We start from the raw sequence: 19,161 nt of genomic DNA, 5'->3' as shown, positions 1-19,161 counted from the left end.
TGAGTTTTTAACGCGTTCTTTATTTTTGTATTCACACACATCATTTTCCACAATTCTTCTCACTGAACGTCAATAAGTTAAGATAAACAACACATAAAATGACAAGATACCAAAATTGATTTTTGGAACTGGACAGGATGTCCCAAGGGTCCCATGAAAAGAATTATACAAGGAGTAACTTGTACACTGGGAAATATCCCCACATGTATTAATGTCCACTTTCCCATTTGTTGTTAATAGTGTATTAAAAATGTAAACATTACTAAGGGAATGTTACCTTTAATATCATATATTATAATCGGCTATACTTACATTTATAGCTTTATGAGAGTATAATAATCTAATTTGCAAAAAGAAAAAAAAAATCATAACATTTGAAATAGGCATCAACCCTTCTGGCAGGAAAAGAAAAAATCATAAATAGCTGCCATATATTTCTAATACTGATATCCCAAGGCAGCAGACATATTAAGGTTGATTTACTAAAGGAGTTTAGTCTGTTCAAGTAGCAAAGTGAGTTATTACTCTACAAAGGATAATTCACTTAGCTTGGTGACAGAAATTAATCTCTGCTGACTTCAGTTATCCAATAGTGCAAGCAAAAAATACATTTCCTCGTGGGTAATTGGGCAACATTGACTAAGCCAAGTTTATCCCTTGCCGACTGATAATTCCCTTTTCCTAATGAACATGTAATATGTATTCAAGCTATATCTAGGTTACAAAAGAGAACTACTACTCCTAAAACCAAATGTCTGTAAAGGGTGGATCCTGATGCCTTTCTGCTCTATTTCCTTAGGTAGGTTGTTGCATTTTTAATGAATGAAACTTCTTTGACTGCCTCACACAGACGCCAAGCAGAGGCAGCCAAACTGAGCTGTCAGTCTTCATTATTGTGTACAGGGACAACACTACTAGGTCAGCGGTTATGATTTTGCTAAGGGGTTTAACTCCTTTAGCTAAGCAAAACGTAGGTAGAGATGATCTTTACCTGTTTACAAACAATAAAGGGTATTGCATGTGTTATGGGTGAATTTACAATACTAAATGAAAATGGTAAAACTAAATGGACTTCTTTAAGAACAGAGTTTATATTTACTGCTAAACATAACAATGACTGAGATAAAAAAAATATATATTTATAAAATAATAGCTGCCTACATCTCAAGTCCCCAGCAAACAAAATTCCAGCTATACCAGGAACTGTAATCTAGTAAGTCTGCAGGAAACCCTGATAAAGACACCCAAAAATTATTATTATAATGGCTCCTTTCACATTTAGATCACTGAGCAGGCAATGGTGTCTGGTGACTTCTCTGCACATACTCCTTGTTAAATATTGCACCCCTCTTCCTGCATAGACATCTGCTTGTACAAACCTCTCCATCCATCTATTCCACGGTTAGGACTTAGGCTTCATTCACACGAACGGCAGCTAGTCATCAATTCACCATTCTGGCAGGAGGTGAACATCAGAATTTTCACATTATTTCAGAGTTTGTTTAGTGTTCTAACTGCCATTTAGATAAAAGGATGCAGACTAGTAGCATATGTGTGGTTGTTTTTTGTGATTATGATAAATCTAGTGTTATTCTGAATTCTACTGACCAGGTTTAAGTGTCAGAAAATGACTGTTCATAGATGTCTGTGGGTTTACCCACAGTTCCCACTGTCGGATTTGAAGCTATCTATGTGGACCTGAGGAGGCACCCCAAAAATGTCTGTGACTTTACAAGGATGACCGCGGCCACCTTTCACAGTGCTTGTGACCCAGCATGTGTGTCCCAGTATCAGCCCTAGTAAATGATTGCTGGTTACCCTTTAGGTATGTAAGAAATACAAAAATATTTATCTTTAAGGCTAGTATTGATAATCTTACATTTTTTGTTTGTTTTTGGGGAATTACAAGCCTTACTGGACTTCACCTTCCTCCTGAATGTCACAGACACCTAAAGGGGCTTTGGTAGGTACTCCAGGCCACAACCCACAAAAGGAGAAAGTTCCAAAGGGTTTCAAGAACTTTGCACAATTACCAAACTACATAGAAGCCCTGGGAAGCAAACATATTTGCCTCCAAATGCCCTATTGAAGTCCCCTGTTGGGCAACATTCGGGGAGCATTGTTGCTGGTGGGGGTCGTGCATGTAAAAACCTTCAGTTATCACAATGTACTGAAATATAAATGCCAACTATATAAAGTGGTTGTCAGTGTATGTAGCAGTGGTCCACTATTTCTGTATGTTCTTTAAATCATAAAAGAATAGTAATAAAATTTGAGAATGGAGAAAAAGAACTTCCTGTCTCTTCACTAGAGGACTCTGGGACAGTTCCTGTCAGCTATAGCTCCTTATTAGCTACTGTCAAATAGACATTGGACGTGAGAGTTTTCTATTGTAACCTTGACCCTATCAAATGCTGCTGCAACCAGTCAAAGATTTTCACATTTCCCTACTATGAACAAACATTTTCCTGGTGGCATACAATGGTAAACCCCTAGAAAAACCTGCCCCCAGCCACTAGTGTGAATGAAGCCTTGGGTTTAGATAGGGATCAAAGCACTCCAATTTGCCAAGGTTTAAGCAACATAAACAGAAGTTATAGCTGGTAACACTTACTTAGTTAAAATTAGAGATGAACAGGAGGTAAATTTAGAACTGCCAGTGGTGTGTTTGAGGTCCATCAGTTCTTTACTTCTAGGGGTATGAGGGTCCTGCTATTGAAAGTACACAAAATGTCCCTTTTTACATATAGAGCTGGACATGAAAATGTGTTTCGTTTATTTAGAGCAAAAAAAAAAATTAAACCCAGCAACACCCTATTATTTTGTCTCAATCACAAATAACAAATTTGCTTTCCCCATGCCATTTTTATTATTGCAAACACGTGCAGTGCGTAGCACCATACACTATGGGGAGATAAGTAGATATCTGGACATCTTCACATTGTTTAAACAAACGCTCAATTCACAAACACACTAAAATCATAATCCTAATTTTCAGCCAATGAGCCCAATGACATTTGAATATTACAGGCACGGCTAAAAATAAAGGTTCCAAGCCTTTTTAAGTGAATTGAGCCTATTCTAAAACATTTAGGGCCTATTTACATATATGTGCTGCTTTAGCACATGTACGTGCATTTACTTGTTACTATGTTTCAGAAGCGCACTGCAGTGTAGTGCGCTGGGGTGCTAATCAAAATGAAAACCAGCACATTTTGTGGTAATGCATACAATAAAGAAGACATTACTGCAAAACAAATACATGAACAGGACCCTAAAAATGCTCAACAGTTTTATCTCTTAACACAAAGAAATATTATATGTTGTGTGGTTGATTAGTTGTACATTTGTGAGTGTACCATGTAAGGTTTGTCTTAAAAAAGACAAATCTAACTTTTTTTTTATAAATTAGGATTCTTAAACTGAATTTTTTTGAGCCTTGAGGGATGGTGTGCAGAATATATATTTAGAATCACCTGCTCATGTATACAAGATTAGGACATTATTGGTAAAGTAATAAAACACACTACACATGTAGCACAATGATTTCTTGTGCACTCAACACTTAGTGTCCTACCGGAGTGTTCAATCCATGAGGAAGCAATGTATTGTACAATTATTTTAGTAGGGTACAATGCATAAATATATAGTGCAGAGTCTACTTTCACATTATTAAAATAGCACTGTCAAATATTAAGAAAACACAGTTTGTTCCAAGAAACTCAGGAGCTCCCAAATATAAATTTGTGAATAAAATGATGCAAACCTAGTTTGTCCAAAACACTAACAATGATGGGTGCAAACCTGGAGTGACATAAAGGCAATAGCTTTTTAATGTGGTGTTGTGCTACAAAGCCAAGCCTCTAGAGGATGATGCAAGGTGACAGGTAGCAAACATAGGAGGTAAGTACATCATCCATGTATTGCTTACTGTGTTCTCTCTCATTGCCTTCCAGTCACATGATTTATCCACTGCCACCTGGGCCTATTCAGACTGCCTGAAACAATAACCTATACAGAAACCTCAAATTCCATTAATCATAAATATTTAACTATTTATACTAAGCTTACAATCTGTTTTCCCCCTTGGAGGTTTATTTCTTGTAACAATTCCTACCAACATGTTTAAGGACCCGGCTGTTGGGCTGTATGTACATAAATTGAACTTACAAACATTTGCCCTGTTAATCAGGGATAGATACTCTCTGGGACACCATATACACACACCACTATCAATTATGCACCATAATAAAAGGAATGGGAAGAAAGTTGAAGAGACAATTGAACTACTAGAGAACAGCGGAAATGGGGGTCCTTTCCAACCCCAGGGAATGTATTTCTTGAAGTCCCAAGAAACTCTTACATCTGATTGGAGTAGCCATAGTTTGGTGTGGCTGAGTACTGAGGTTCGTTCTGTGTCATGGCACCTTGTGCTGCCCCAAAAGCAGCATTCTGAGCTGCCTGCTGGACATGCGGGTTTTTCCAAGCACCTGTGGTCCATTCCTCCTGCGCCTTACTCAGGCTGCCTCCAGCACCCCGGTAGAATTTGTGTACCTAATGGGAAGAAAGAAGATGGTTATATTCTGAAGAAGAAAGAAACCTTCTGCCAACTAATATATTGCACCTTTCTGAACAGAGCGGAACAAAACCAAGTAAATCTGCCAAAGGTTTTTTTTCTCTCCATCCAGTTCAGAGATTTACACAGCTCAGCTACACGGCACAGTCCTGTCTAGCAGGACTGGAGATCTGATGTTTTGTTTCTATTGGTGTTATGTAACACAGATCTCTTCCCTCCTCCAGTAAATTATTGGAGCGAGCAGCAGAATAATGAGCCCATCTCCCTCTGCCTATGGCTGTTTCTTGTTAGCACATAAACCCACTCTAAGGGCTCTATTTATAAAATGGGGAAATCAGCCATTTCCTCAAACATTCCCTTATGGGAATCTTCAAGGTCCATGTGTTTCAATGGCAGTAATGGTTTCCCGCCAAGTGTTTTTTAAATAGAGCCCTAGATCTTAGACAAGTCACAGGCAACAGAGCTTGAGATTCCACACTGCAGATTTACAAGCTGTAGGCATGGGAGAACCAAAGCGTAGTTACTTACCAAAAAGTGCTACTTTTAGGAGGAATACCAAACAGAAAGGATTTTCAAGGTATCGTCTGGGCACACTTTACACTAATTATTTAACATTTAGCAAAATTTCACTTTTTTAGGTTGGGTCCACTTAGCTGATATAATAATAAATTAATTTCAATGGATTCATTTGAGACTTTTATATTTGCCCAGAGCTCGGCTTTGACATTCTTTACACATAACAAACACTGCAATCATTTCCAGGAAAGCTGTAAACTCATACCCTGACTCAGGCCTCAGTTTAGTGGCAAAGTAAAATGTTAGCAGTCTCTACATAAGTAAGTTAGCTCAGAAAACATTTGTGCTCTGTTTATACCTTAGTTAATGCTATAAAGGACAAGACGGCCACGGCTGTAAACATAATGGTTGGAATCAACATCACCACCGCAGACCCCACATTTGTACTAAAGAAGGAAATTGCTGCAATCCATCCACTGAAAGAAGAAAAACAGAAAAGCCACATGAGACGATTCAACTTACTGAGGTGAAACCTAGATGCTCATGCCAAGATTTAACAGTTCGTATGCACTGGCTGGCTAATATACCAACTGAAATATTGATTAGGACATAAAATTGTTTTTGTTTCCTAAATGTATTTTTATGTGAACAAACAAGTATAAACATTAATTATCAATACAGGCATAAAGAATAAACAATATAAAAACTTAGCATAGAAGGACAGTAAACAACAAAGTAACTATAACCAGGGGGTCAATGGAAAAATGAGTGAGTGATTAAATGTTGATTTAATTCGTTTCAATTTGTTTTTAAATTTTTAAGATAATTTTCCAGTACATTGAGGAGGAATATGCTCTCCAGGCTCTTCAGTCCATCAAAGTATCAGTTGGTGTTCTATCTGGGAAATGACTGCTACACCTGCTTAAACCATTGCAAAGGACAAGGGTTGCAAGGAGACACGGGTTCCTCCTGGCGCCTGGAGGAAAATAAATTTAATCTCCAGATAAGGAAGGGATTCTTCACAATAAGGTCTGTGTAGTGTGGAATAGGCACCCTTAAGAATTAGTTTTTGCAAGTAATATAGATTGCTTAAAGAAAAAGCTGGAAGTTTTTCTAGAGGTACAGAATGTAACTTGGTATTAAAGTTTTAAAGTAAAGACTGCAGAGACTGTTGATTCAGGGAACATCCAATTGCCTCATGGGATCAGGAAGGAGTGAGGCTTTATAAGGGTTTTTTTCCTTTTGCCTTTCCCTGGATCAACCATGTTTTTATGGTTTTATCTGGGATATGTTTTTTTCACTAGTAATTGAAGTTGATGGTCTTATTTTCAACCTATCTATGTAACCCGGTACCTGGTACTCTGCTAATAAATGCTTCATTTGTGTTTCTTATTTTCACTACATTTATGCTGTTTGATATATTTAGGCCTTAAAGACATAAGCTGCACTTTTGTATTTTACACTTAGTGGCAACTATCAGTCAAAAAATGGCTTTACCACAAAGAATGGAACAGCCACTACTACCACCCCAGGTTTATGCAGTTTACAGTTTCCAACCAATAACCATCAGAGTTTTTTTTAGATTGTTATTCCCACACCAATTTTTAGCACTAAAGTATATTTGTTTACATGATAATAACCCTATGACAAACCCGTCTGTCTGACAGTGAGTGTGAGTGAGAATTAGCAACACAAACATTTACACATTCCAAGCTTTCTACTGCAAGGATAACATTCTCAGGCATGGTGCACTGTGGTCATAAAAGGTTACTCTGCAGTTTGTGGGAAGAAGAAAATATTGTGAAATATGCTACCAAGGGACCTAATGTGCTTTAGTTCCTTCTAATACTATTCGACACAACAATAAATCATAATAATTTAAAGAAATTAATCCAGATAATTATAAAATTTAGGAAACTATATGTAATGCATAGGTACTTTCTGTAGGGGATGATATACAGTGATGAGGACAACATCGGATAGCTTGCCTCCACATCATGGAGTTTTATGATGTGCTTCACTCCAGTTAAAGGAAATACAACAATACAAATAGATAAATTCTGGAGGGGTCTTCCTCTCAGAATTTATGGTTTTTTGCGTTTCCTCTTCAGAAAAGTGCAGCCAAATTCTTTTCCTTAATGAAAGTTGTCTGGGACAAGGACAATTCGGTGAAGTATACAGTACAGGCAGTAAGACAGCCTGTGTAAGGATGACGATGTTCCTCTACTCTATACACATCTATATAATGTATACACTTCTATATACAAGCAGCTGCTTGAAGCAGCAATGTGTAGTAAAGAAACTACATGTAGCAACCAAGTGCTACAGTCCACATTCATTTAAAATGTGTGGCAACACAAAGTTAATGATTTTTTAAAGTCTAGAAATTATTCATGAAATGATCCAAGATTTCTACTGTCAAATAATATACATAAACTCTCACCAGACACCCCAGCCAGGAATACCAACAGCTTGAATTATGCTAATAACCAACTGGGCCATGAAGGTAAAGAAGAAAGCCATGAAGTTAAAGGAGCTGTCTGTCCTGTCAAAGGAGAAAAACAGCTATCAGACAAAAAAAAAAGAAAAACACAAATCTGTACAGAAAGTCACATGTAGAAAAAAAACTGTAATAAGTGTCTGAAATAGAAGAATTCACACAATCCTAACAATCAGTGTTAACAAAATGTGTAGGGGTTACAGAAGGTTGCACCGAAAGTGCAGGCAATCAGAAGGTAAATATAATGCACAATTTACATTTTCAGTAATCGCTGCCATACTGATGTATGCTAATACATTAACCCCCCTAGCATTCTAATTCTCTCCATGTATTTCCATGTAAAAAGCATTACAATTTGTTTGCATGGAAATTTATTTTACATTATAGGCTATAATTCTTAGGTATAACTCACCCAAATATGTCCAATATTTAATAAATTTATTAATAAACTTTAATATATATATATATATATATATATATATATATATATTTGAAGATTTCTTGGTATTGGACTCAATATAGATATTTTGTATTGAATCGAATACAAAATTATTTGAATTTTACGCCGATCCTCTGGCCCGCACCGACGCATGCACCGATGTCACCGGGAAACCCCGGAGATTGTGTCTGCACACGCTGGATGAAGATCGAAGAAGAAGGATGTGTCCCAAGGACCTGTGGGGACCAGCAGGAAACCCGGGGACGCCGATGAAGCAAGGTAAGTTTTTTTTTTTTTTTTTTTTTTTTTTTTTTTAAGTTTTAGGCGACCCCGAGTATGACTCAGGTTTACCATTTTTTGCAGGTAAAATCCACCTCGAGTCACACTCAGGATTACCGCTAGGGGGGTTAAAATGTCTTGGGGTGGTTTGCATTGTTTAGTTAATAGGAGAAAAAGCAGAGATATTTAAAGAGGTACACAAGAATGTTAGGGAGGGACAGGATATGGCTTCATGTATATTTGTAGGCTCTTCAATAATTGATGAGGAAATGCAAAACAAGTTACAATTGCAGGACAAATCTAGGACCAGTTACATATTCTATTTTAGGGTTATGCAGCTAAAAAGTTGACTGCAGTGTTATTTGCTTTTAAGAATTTGTTACAGTGTAGCCGTAGTGTAAAATAGTACAAGGTTATGGGTAAAGTATAAGAACACCTCCACCCTCCTGTCTCCTAAACTACCTTCTAGCTCAGGCATGGGCAAACTACGGCCCGCGGGCTGTATACAGCCCAATGTGGTTGTTTCTCTGGCCTTTTGGGTGTTCCGTAGCTCTGGCTGGTGCCACCCCAAGCAGGATCAGGAGAAGGACCCAAACCAGGGGGGCGCACCGGCCACAGCCGCGGAACACGTCCCAGCCCTACCCTACCTAACCTACCCACTCTCCCATCGCAGGCTCAGATTTGCAATGAGAAAGTGGGTGGGGTTATGCTATCATGACATCACCTTCAGGGGCATCATGATGGCATAACCCCACCCATTCCACCATCGACCCAGCCCCTCTGGCAATTTTTTTTTCAGATTGTGGCCCCTGACTAAAAAAAGTTTGCCCACCCCTGTTTTAGCTGAACTAAGGGAAACTGTCAAAAATACCCTTGCAGTGGGGATCCCCAGACTTGCAAGGGCAAATCGCTCATTTTGGTCTAGTGTACTAGACCATGGATGCTTTGGATTGTGGGTGGACCCCCTGCTTCCAATACAGAATTGTGCTCCGATCTTCCCTCTAAGGGCCGCAATTGTGGGTGGATCTCTGGTGACCTATCTTACATCACAGTATGGTCAGTTGTGGGAGGACCACCATCCCCCATCTTTACACGACATCAGAGTGCCAGTGACCGATGTAAAACTGGAGGGAAGAAGCTTCCCTAAGGCAGGTGGATTCTGTATTTTATTGTTTATGTAGAAGAAAGAAATATTTAACCCTGGCAGTGCATTGAGAGCCCCACTGCAATGAGAGTTTTGACAGTTTCCCCAAGTTCAGTAAACTAGGCTAAAGACACTCCTATTAAACTTACCAGTCTTGGAAGATACAATGTTCCAGGACCCCAAAAAGGCTGATCATGTGAGAAAATGCCTAAACATTTTGCCAATGGGACCCAATTGGAGGAACTGTTTCATGATCAACCGCAATATAATTCTGGATATGTGTGTAAACAAAGTCAGTGATGCATACATTTGTTCCTTTTGCATGTTAATCCAATCGGGGTTGGCAGGTGGTGTTATTACACTTTTGGGTATATGTATAAGTAAACAATAAGTGTTGTGGACAAATCATTTCATGTAAAATTTGCAATCACATACTTACTTGAAAGCTTTGTAAATAGGTCTGAACCAGCACACATAGGAACAGGGAGTGAAAAGGATGAGCCATAGAAATGCCAGGCCGAAATTAGTGGCTCCGCCTCCTCCAATCAGCCACGCCAGGCAGCCAATCAGATTCACCGCCAGCGTGATGCTGTTCACTGCACGCACACACCGGGTCACGCAGAGGCACACACATGCAGCAAGAAGAAGAAAGCCAAAGATAAGAATAAAGCTGGGGTAAACTCAAAGCAAAGGAGTCAGGATCTAAATCCCCTCCCACCCCAACCCCTGAACCCCATGCTACACTCAGGTAATGGGATCACACAGTGTATATACACAGCAAATCATATCATATACTCCTAGAATGAACACTGGTAAGCTGTGCGTCACACAGAAGCTATGCAGTACCAGTCTAGGTATTAGAGTGATCATGCAATCCAATATAGAGGTAGAAAAGTACACACAGCGTATGTCTGTAGCACCAGTGCAGCAGTTAATCGGTAGCTTGTGTAGAAATTGTAACTTTATATGCGAGCTGGTGCAGACAAAGGCAGATTCACCTTGACATGCAGTATGCGCTTGAGTAGTATTCTTTTCATTGCTGTTGGACTGTGGAATAAAAAATATCTAACTTAACCACATAATGAAGAAAAATGCACAACCAGACCACACATTTCACTTAATGTTCATATGTCCAGGTAATAGACAAACAGAAATCCTTACTACATGGCCTGTCCAACTTGAGATGGGTGGGGAAACACTGCTCCAGGTTTTTTTTTTTTTTTTATAAAGGATTTTCATAATTTCATAATTTTTTGTTTGTTCTTTACATTTCTAATGCAGAAATAAAATGTTTTATTCTTACACAGGCACTTTCAACTACACAAATCCACTGTGCAGTCGAGGTTTATACTTACACATCCATAGGTAATAAAGACGCTTGGCCATGGTCCGGTGTTGGTCCGGAATATCAGTTTCAAAATCCTGGTAGAAACATGGCTTCAGAGGTATGAAACGAGGCAGAGGGGGGAAGTTATTCTGTTTATCTGTGTGGGGAACAAAAAAAATGTGAAATGTTTGAAGAGGTACAGAATACTTTTTCAATATTTACAAACAGAAAAAAAAGTTAGCATCAAGTTACATATAAATGCAATCCTTTCCTGTGGAAATATAAGAAAACAATGGTGCTTTAACAAAAGTGAGATAACAAAGGTTAGTTCTCCATCTGCCTATAAATCCTTCCTATAGCACCACAGATAAAATCTCTTTCTGCAATCAGGATACTAGCACATGGATCGGTCATTTCAAATGATGAAAGGAGTTATCAATAAATAAAATAAAAGTAATAAAACAATGTAAAGTAAAATGTAATAAATAAAATAATAATAAAATAATGTAAAAATAATTGTAAAAGTAATAAAATAATGATTGGTGTCAATAACAATAAAAAATAACCATACAGTGAATACAGCCCTGGTTACTGTATTTGTATGACATGCTTGGTTTACTACATGACTTATTCTCTCAGCTGGATTTTAAGCAAACAGTATGGATTGTCACGTTAAGCCAGAATGTATAAGAAAAGAAGAAATATTAACCTCAAATGAAACAGCAGGCCACAATGAATAAAGTATAGGTACGCGAATATCTGAATGTAAATTTGGTCACAGATTCCCCTTATGGAAATACGTTGAACTGAATACTCACCAGTCATGATTAGTGCAAATGGGAAGGAATGACCCTTCAAATCTTAAACCCTAAAAGACAGAAGGATATCAACTGTAAGATACAACATTATCCGATATGTTAGTAATTGTTTGTATAACTGTGTATGTATGGGATAGTAGGCATATTATTAAAAATGCAGATGGATATGGCTGATATTTAGGACTCTAGAATATGTGCTAAAGCCTCCAATATGCCACAGCCTAGATTCTCTATGGAGAGTGCAGCTTAATCATCCAGCACTCCAGATCCAAAGTCCAATTCATCCAAAACGTGACAATCTAGACCGTTCATACTGCTGTCCTGCTTAACTATTAAACCCACTTCAACATACCTCCCTAGGTTCAGAGTACTGCTCAATGACCCAACACACAGCTGCAATGCAAATGCATCACTCCAATACTGCTCAATGAGCCAAAACACTGATTCAATCCAAAATTGTAGCTCCAGTGTACTATTTACAACCCGTCACACTGCAATATAAATCCTTAGTTCTAGAGTAGCTGCTAAGTGACAAAAACTAGAGTACCTGCTCAGTTATAAAAACTACAATGCGAATGCTTAGTTTCACAGGACTGTGCAATTACACAACAGAGTACAACTCGATGACCCAGCACACAGCAATCCAAAAACCCTGGTTCCAGATCACTGCTCAACTACTTAATTGTTTGCTGACATCACATAACGTACACAACATTTACAGAGATCATTGGGGTACTCACATCAGTTCACAGGACTTATGGGTATCAGTGTTCTCCCCAGCCCCTTTTTTTAGGGCGTACCACCCAGCTGTTTTTGTGTGGTTACCAGGAAGATGGGTCACAATACAGGAGCATTGGACTGTTAGGGCATAATACTAAGGGGGTGGGCCATTAGAAAGCTGGAACCAAAATATTTGGGGGTAATAGAAAACTGACAGAAATATAGAGGTTACTGGATTCCTATGAAAACAACATCTGGGAACTCTAAATTTGCCATGCTTTCAATGAGTAAAAGCAGGAAACAAATATGGCTGGCCCCAATGTGCAAATAGAGCATCACAAACTGAGAAGAAAAACAACACAAACATCCACCAAAATATCAAGCTGTATATCAGTAAACATAAAAATCTGATTTTCATGTATTTCCTTCATGTATGCCGAAACTGAACTCAGAAGGTTTTAATGCACTCCAGCGGGGGGGATTTGGGACCCCTGATATCGGTCTCTTCCTAAAGTACAAGCAAGAGGCATCAGAGGGTCTGTTTGGACCCCTATTGCTTGATGGTCACCAGAAATAGTGACTGTCATCACTTTTACATACTGTCACTAAACATAAATAACTTATAATTGTATAGACCCAGGTGTACATCACAACTCATAATGACTATGCATATGATGTATACTTAACAAAGTGTATGTATTAAAAAAAAGAAAAAAAAAAAAACACACACACAAATCTGGACATCCCTTGTCTCATGCATGTGCAATTTCTAGTGCTTTGTCTCTTTAAAACTGCATGACACACAAAACTTTCCTGTTGATGCTGTGGTTGTTGGCTTCCTGTTTAAACCGACAACACAGGGCCTCTACTGCACTGAAATCCTGAGATTTTTTTGGTTAGACTCACCCAGTTTTTACTCTGTGACCCACAGAATACCTTTCTACTATATTTTGTGATAAGGAGAAAAGCAGGTGTTTTATAGGCTTATTCTTTATCATAGGACTATGTACACAATCGCCATAGGGTTACAGTATAGTTACTGCTTCTTCTAGCCACTGAACCACGGCCTCTGGGGAGATGCTACATGTAGCATTGCCCAACAACAGCCCCATAGAAAATGAATTGGGGCGGCGGTACTAGTACCACTCACTGCCGCCAGCTGGCACATGTACCAATCTTTAGGAACCAGTGCTACAGGGTGAGTGACCAAGTGGCTGGCAAAGTTCCAGATGCCAGGAGTTGGGTGGGATCATTTAATTTTGTGGCAGGTGTAAACCTTCCCTTAGTAACCTATTTGGAGCTTATGATTTATTTATTTGCGCAAGTATCATGGAATATACAACATCTCTTAGATTTCAGTAAATATATGGTTTGGGGTTCACACACTTTCAAAGATGTGAAAGATTTGTGAAAGTGAGTTAGAAATATTAGTTTTACCAAAACTATAAAATGTCAATAGGGCAACAGTAAAAGGGTAAAACTATCAAATTTGTTCCTAATGACAGAACTCAAAAAGCTGCATTTAGAATAGGAAATATAATGAAGCAGGAAGGGTGCACCTGAAAAGCGTGATGAAAGTTCCATTACAAAACAAATAATTATACAGGGCTAACAAATAAGATTACAAAAAAAGGCAAACCCTGAGGCCTCCACCCTAACCTTGAGATCTCCACCCAAACCTAGCAGTAACTGCTTTGTAACTGTCATTTATATATCACAGGGCCCAGGATCCATAGGCGTGTCTACTTAAAATAAAGCCAATCTGACATGGTCTAAAGAGTTCAGATGATAGACTTATGGTGCCTACAAATACCTTCAAATTGATAAGGAGTATCCCCATGTAGCTCAGTGGCCCAGAGTGTACAAGATGCTTTCCAAGTAAATATTAAAGTGCCCCTGTCAGGTGGTTTATGTTTGCAATACCCTGTGATGAATACAGCTTTGAAGGGAACCTGTTTGGTTGCCCTTTTGCCAAAACTTTGCTGTGTGCCCGTGTTGTGTGCTGCTGCTTTTCTTCCTGCGGACCCTTAAGTCACTGCAGAACATAATAGTCCTGTGGGGTTTTCAAGAGGAACCACAGCAGGCAGCATGGAACACCCGTGTTGTCCTCAAAAATTATTTTAAGCTGGGTGGGAAGAAGCTATAGGCCTTGTATTGTGACCCAGCTTTTCAGTAACCACCCAAAAACAGCTGGGTGGTTACTAAAAAGTGCTGGGTGGTACACCCTGCTAAAAGGGACTGGGGGGGGGGGAACACTAGACACTCTTCCAATTACCCCAAATTGTGGGCTAGATTACTGACAGTTCTTTTATGTACTAGCTCGTCCTGGTTACAGGTTTTATTAAGGCCCACCAGCTAATAGTTAACAATGCCGGTCACTGGAGCTGCAAAACTGGTATTTCAGAAAAGGAAGAAAGCAAACTGAAAACAATAATCAAATCATGAAATGCTATAAAGTTTCTGTAAACCTACCTGTGATTACAATTTCCTACAAAGGGTTTACTGGAAAATAGAAAGGTCAAAAGTCTCTGCAAAGCGTGAAATATTAAAGTGGAACTCCAACACAACTGGTTTCTTTATTTTGGATAAAGAACTTTTATAACATTTGTGGAGGAAAATCTCCTTTTTCTCGTTGGCACTGGTTCCACACGCTTTCTAATGGGAACCTTTAAACTCGGATCATTATTGGGACCACCTATAAATCTGTCTTGACATAACATAATTCTGGGCATAGGATGTAAAACATATGCTGATCTACTCTTTAAAATCACAGAGTATCATTTGGAGTTGTGTCTGTGATTGTCCATCATTGGCTATGACATGAATTGAATAAACATAGAAAGCCCATACGAGGTCATGCTATGTTGCCAGTGCTGGCAGACTCTCCCTGTAATGTTAGGGTGAATTTTTAAACAATCTTTCTTCTGAAAGATCGGTTATAGTAATTTTCTTGTCAGGAAAAACAGCCTCATAAAGACAACATCATGATATTCCACAGTGTTCCTGACGAATCTTAACTTTTAAAGCCATTACAAAACTATATGTAAACTAACACAAAAAACAAAAGCTCCATTTCATACTTGCTGGTTTTATGCATCCACATCCAAACATCTCATATGTGCATACTTATGTGGGGAATGTTACTGCTTTTATCATAGGAAACATTTCATAACAAACAGTGAAAGCGATTGTTAACAGAACAAGACTCCTCCCTAATTAAAATAGTTTTATAGAATTGAGTAACATTTAAAGGTGACTTTCGGCTATTTTTTTGTAGTTTTAATATAAACTAGTCCTCCAGTATATATTAAAGAAAGAAATGTATCAGCTTCAATCAGGAGATGTCCTTGTACAGCACTTTGTTTCGTAAAGTGTCATCAGTCTTCCAGGTTGAATTACAATAAGCATCACCCAACCAGAAAGGCAGAGGCCATATTTTGTATAATAATCACAATTTACATTACAATGATAAGAAGCATACTTAAACTCAGAAATTTCACTTTACATAAAAGGGTAGACATCCCATTTTATGTAGAGTAAAAAATCTGTTGTTTTTTTTCTAAATGCAACACTTTACAATGCAAAAAACAAAAAGGTTGCAGCACTGTCCCCTAATTCTCGATCAGATAGGCATACCTACGTCTGGTATCCCGGGAGGCTCTTGGGTTCTCCTTCTGCGCATGCCCAAGGAGCCGAGGAGGTGCCAAACTCATGCATGCATGGTGAGTTTGTTTCCATCTTACGTCACCCAATCCCGCGCCTGGTTTGGGTGACGTAGGATGAAGAACCCGGAAGAGACAAAGATGCCGGGATGATGCGGGACCCGATGCAGGACACCACCAGATGGATCAGACTGCCCTGTGGGATAAGTGGTTTTTTTTTTGTTCGGCTGTTTTCAGTCTAGTTCCTCTTTAAACTTGTAAGTGTTCAGTCGGTGCAATAGCGTATTCGCCCCAGATTTTTTTTAAGCTGTAGGTGAGTGGCAGCCCCTGTATTGTGACCCAAATTTTCAGTAATATTACAAAAATAGTAAAGGGGCTGTGGAAAACACTGAGGTATACTGTAAAAGCTGAACCAGAGACTATATTTCACTCACAGTTTTCTGATGAATGGAAAAGAACTTAACTCACCATTTGGCCACCAAGACAATATTTGAAAAAGGATCTTTATAATATTAATCATAATAACAATAATATTAACAACAACAAAGGACACACCAGGAGGACTCTTTGGGGGAGGTTAGGGGGTGATTGTGGAACATAAAGCTACTGCCCTTTCAGTGGCCCTAGTGGTTTTTGTTTTATTCCTGTACAGCCTAAATGGCTAATATGCACTGCATGCTATAGCAATGAAATGGTTAAAACAACCCTTGGCAGCCATGAGCTTGTTTTTAAATGTATCTCTTTGGTGTAAATGAAATCTGGGAAGCTTTAAAGCTGCCCAATCACTTCTACTAGACATCATCTGCAGCTCAGTGTTGGTTGCCCTGATACTTGGCACACCCAAGCTTCTCCTGCAGCTGCCAGGACTGAATAAACTCCTGCACATGAATTTCATCATCCCGGCTTGGCCAATCAAGGTGGCAGAAGATAGAAACAAGGAAGAAGATGGTGGCACCCATGATGGAACATATTTTCTCATCAAATACCTTCTTTCTCTTCTACTCCCAATGGAAGAGCTTCATTTGCTCAGACTAAATAAAAACAATAAGCTCACCATGCAGCATTTATCCCAGCTCCAAGATCACTTAAATATGCAGATTGCCACTAGAGAGGATCTACAAAATTGTTCAATGATAAAAACACAGAACACTAAGCAGGTCATGATGTCCCCATCATATTATGTTTGCAGAAGAGGGGAACATGGTATTTATATGACCACATACATCATGTGTGCATTACACACATAACATGCCACAGGCATCACAGGAAATCTAGTCATAGATTCAGTTTTAGTTATAGTTCAGTTTTAAGTGGTGTTTGGCAACTAGGTGCTAAATATTTCTCATATAAATCCCCATACAGAGCTAGTGAGCTCCAGCCCCAGCTATCTCTCTACCACTGAGTAGAATACAGGAGGAGTTTGACCCTCTGCCAGGTTTCATGGATGTCTGCATTACTGTTAAGCTACGTACACACGTCAGATTTTTATCGCCCGATAATCGGCATCGGCCAATTATCAGGCGAAAATCTGCCGTGTGTACAGTCGGTGTCGTCCATCGTCCGGACGACCGACCTGCCGGATCCACGGACGATGGACGACAGCCGATCCTAATGAAAGGGAAGGGGAGAGCGCGCAGCAGGGTGCCACTCCGTCGCTCTCCCCCTCCCCTCTCCATAGAGCATGAACGGTGCTGTATGTACAGCACCGTTCATGCATCGTGCACTCCAAGGACAAAAATTGCAAGTGTGTACGCAGCTTTAGAGTCGCTTTCATTTTCTAACCTGCTGACTGCTGTCCTCACGCCAGAAAGTGAAAGAGAACTGCAAAGTTTAGCGTTGTCACTGGAACAGGAAAAGAAGGAAAATCTTTTGAGTTTTTACACCCAGTCCACTTTCCACTGCAATCTTTGCCCTTCATTTGGGGAGGTTGCTTTACACTTCTTGTTGTGCCTTTAATACAAGAGGTCAGGAGAAATCCCCCCAATGGGGGCACCAACAGCAGGAAAAAAAACAATAAATTACACTATATAGCCATAATATTAACAGAGTTACCCTACGACCCAAAATATTTATTAAAAAAAAAATTAAAAAGGCACAACCTTTCCAGAATATTCTGCTACCTGGAAGATAAAAAAGGTCAAGGAACAGGAAGGTTAGGTTCTGGCTGTGCTGGGCACCAGAAACAAAGGATAGGAACCAGGCAGGAGGGTAAGGATAGGGATCAAGAAGAGACAGGGGGAATAACTTCCCAGGTATGTACATGTATGTATTTCTTATTTGCCATGTTTTAGATGGCATCCATATCAGACAGCATTATAGCAATAAGTGTGCCACCAGAAGGACACAATATGGGTACAGTCATAAGCCCATCCATGAGATTTCTGGAAGGGTGACCACAATGAACATTGATTACTAGAATGCCTGGATGAATATACGGACCACAATACATAACAATATAAAGTGCCAGGATGAATATACTGACCACAACAAATACAGGATGCCAGGCTGGTATACATGATAATATATAGTGCTGGGATGAAATCACATTGACCATATACTACCTGGTTACAATACACAGACAATATTAAACATAGAATACCAGGGGACAATCATATTTACTATAGAGTGCCTACTGACCACAACGACTAAATAAATATAAACATACAGTGGAAGGATGGAATCACATTGCCCATAGAATGCCAGGCTGGAATGGCAATGCCCAGGTACCAGCACAGCAGATCTATGACTCATCTCCCCATCCTCCTTATCACCGATGTCCCCCGAGCACCATGCAGGATCCATGTATGCAATCACAGCACACACAGCCAGGAGACCCTCAATGTCACCAATGTCATGCAGCGCTATCTCCGCCCACACACGGACACCTCCACGTATCATCCATCGCAATGTACACTGAGCTCCGACTGATGTGTACCCAATGCCCCCGCGATCTGATGACATTGTGACCCCCTGCACACCGTACATCTCACAACCAGCCTCATGCACGAATCGCACACACAGCTATCCCCATACCACTGATCACCCTCGGCCAGCCGTGGGTAACACCGCTCTCTGATCCGCTTTACCTCTCACGAAACTGCCCACGTCTCGGTCTCGCGAGATGTAGAAATTTTCCCCGACTCCAATGTGTACAGCCCCAGCACCGCATGCGTAATCGGC

The 19,161-nt window shown here is 39.5% G+C and overlaps 1 protein-coding gene across 3 annotated transcripts; it reads right to left on the bottom strand.

Moving 5' to 3' along the window:
• Window positions 1-19,161, bottom strand: SCAMP5 (secretory carrier membrane protein 5). 3 transcript variants are annotated; one of them, XM_072402242.1, is made up of 7 exons: window positions 19,068-19,161; window positions 11,600-11,649; window positions 10,810-10,938; window positions 9,894-10,050; window positions 7,536-7,637; window positions 5,451-5,568; window positions 1-4,554 (listed from the first exon to the last, which is right to left on the bottom strand). In XM_072402242.1, exons 2-7 carry the CDS (start codon window positions 11,604-11,606, stop codon window positions 4,360-4,362), a joined length of 708 nt encoding a protein of 235 aa, XP_072258343.1. In that variant the 5' UTR covers window positions 11,607-11,649; window positions 19,068-19,161; the 3' UTR covers window positions 1-4,359. The 3 variants fall into 3 exon arrangements, with proteins under 3 accessions (XP_072258343.1, XP_072258342.1, XP_072258344.1); XM_072402241.1 differs by having other exon boundaries at window positions 19,015-19,102; XM_072402243.1 differs by lacking the exon at window positions 19,068-19,161 and adding an exon at window positions 18,647-18,725.

This window comes from Pyxicephalus adspersus, chromosome 2 (genome assembly GCF_032062135.1).
Source record: "Pyxicephalus adspersus chromosome 2, UCB_Pads_2.0, whole genome shotgun sequence".
NCBI classification, from domain to species: domain Eukaryota; kingdom Metazoa; phylum Chordata; class Amphibia; order Anura; family Pyxicephalidae; genus Pyxicephalus; species Pyxicephalus adspersus.
This window is presented reverse-complemented; position numbering and strand designations above follow the sequence as displayed.

Coding starts and splice junctions, on each gene's coding strand:
- SCAMP5 (XM_072402242.1), bottom strand. Junction 7,638..9,893: donor CCTATTTACAAAGCTTTCAA/GTAAGTATGTGA, acceptor CTCCTTTGACAG/GACAGACAGCTCCTTTAACT. Junction 4,555..5,450: donor CCTTTATAGCATTAACTAAG/GTATAAACAGAG, acceptor TCTTCCCATTAG/GTACACAAATTCTACCGGGG.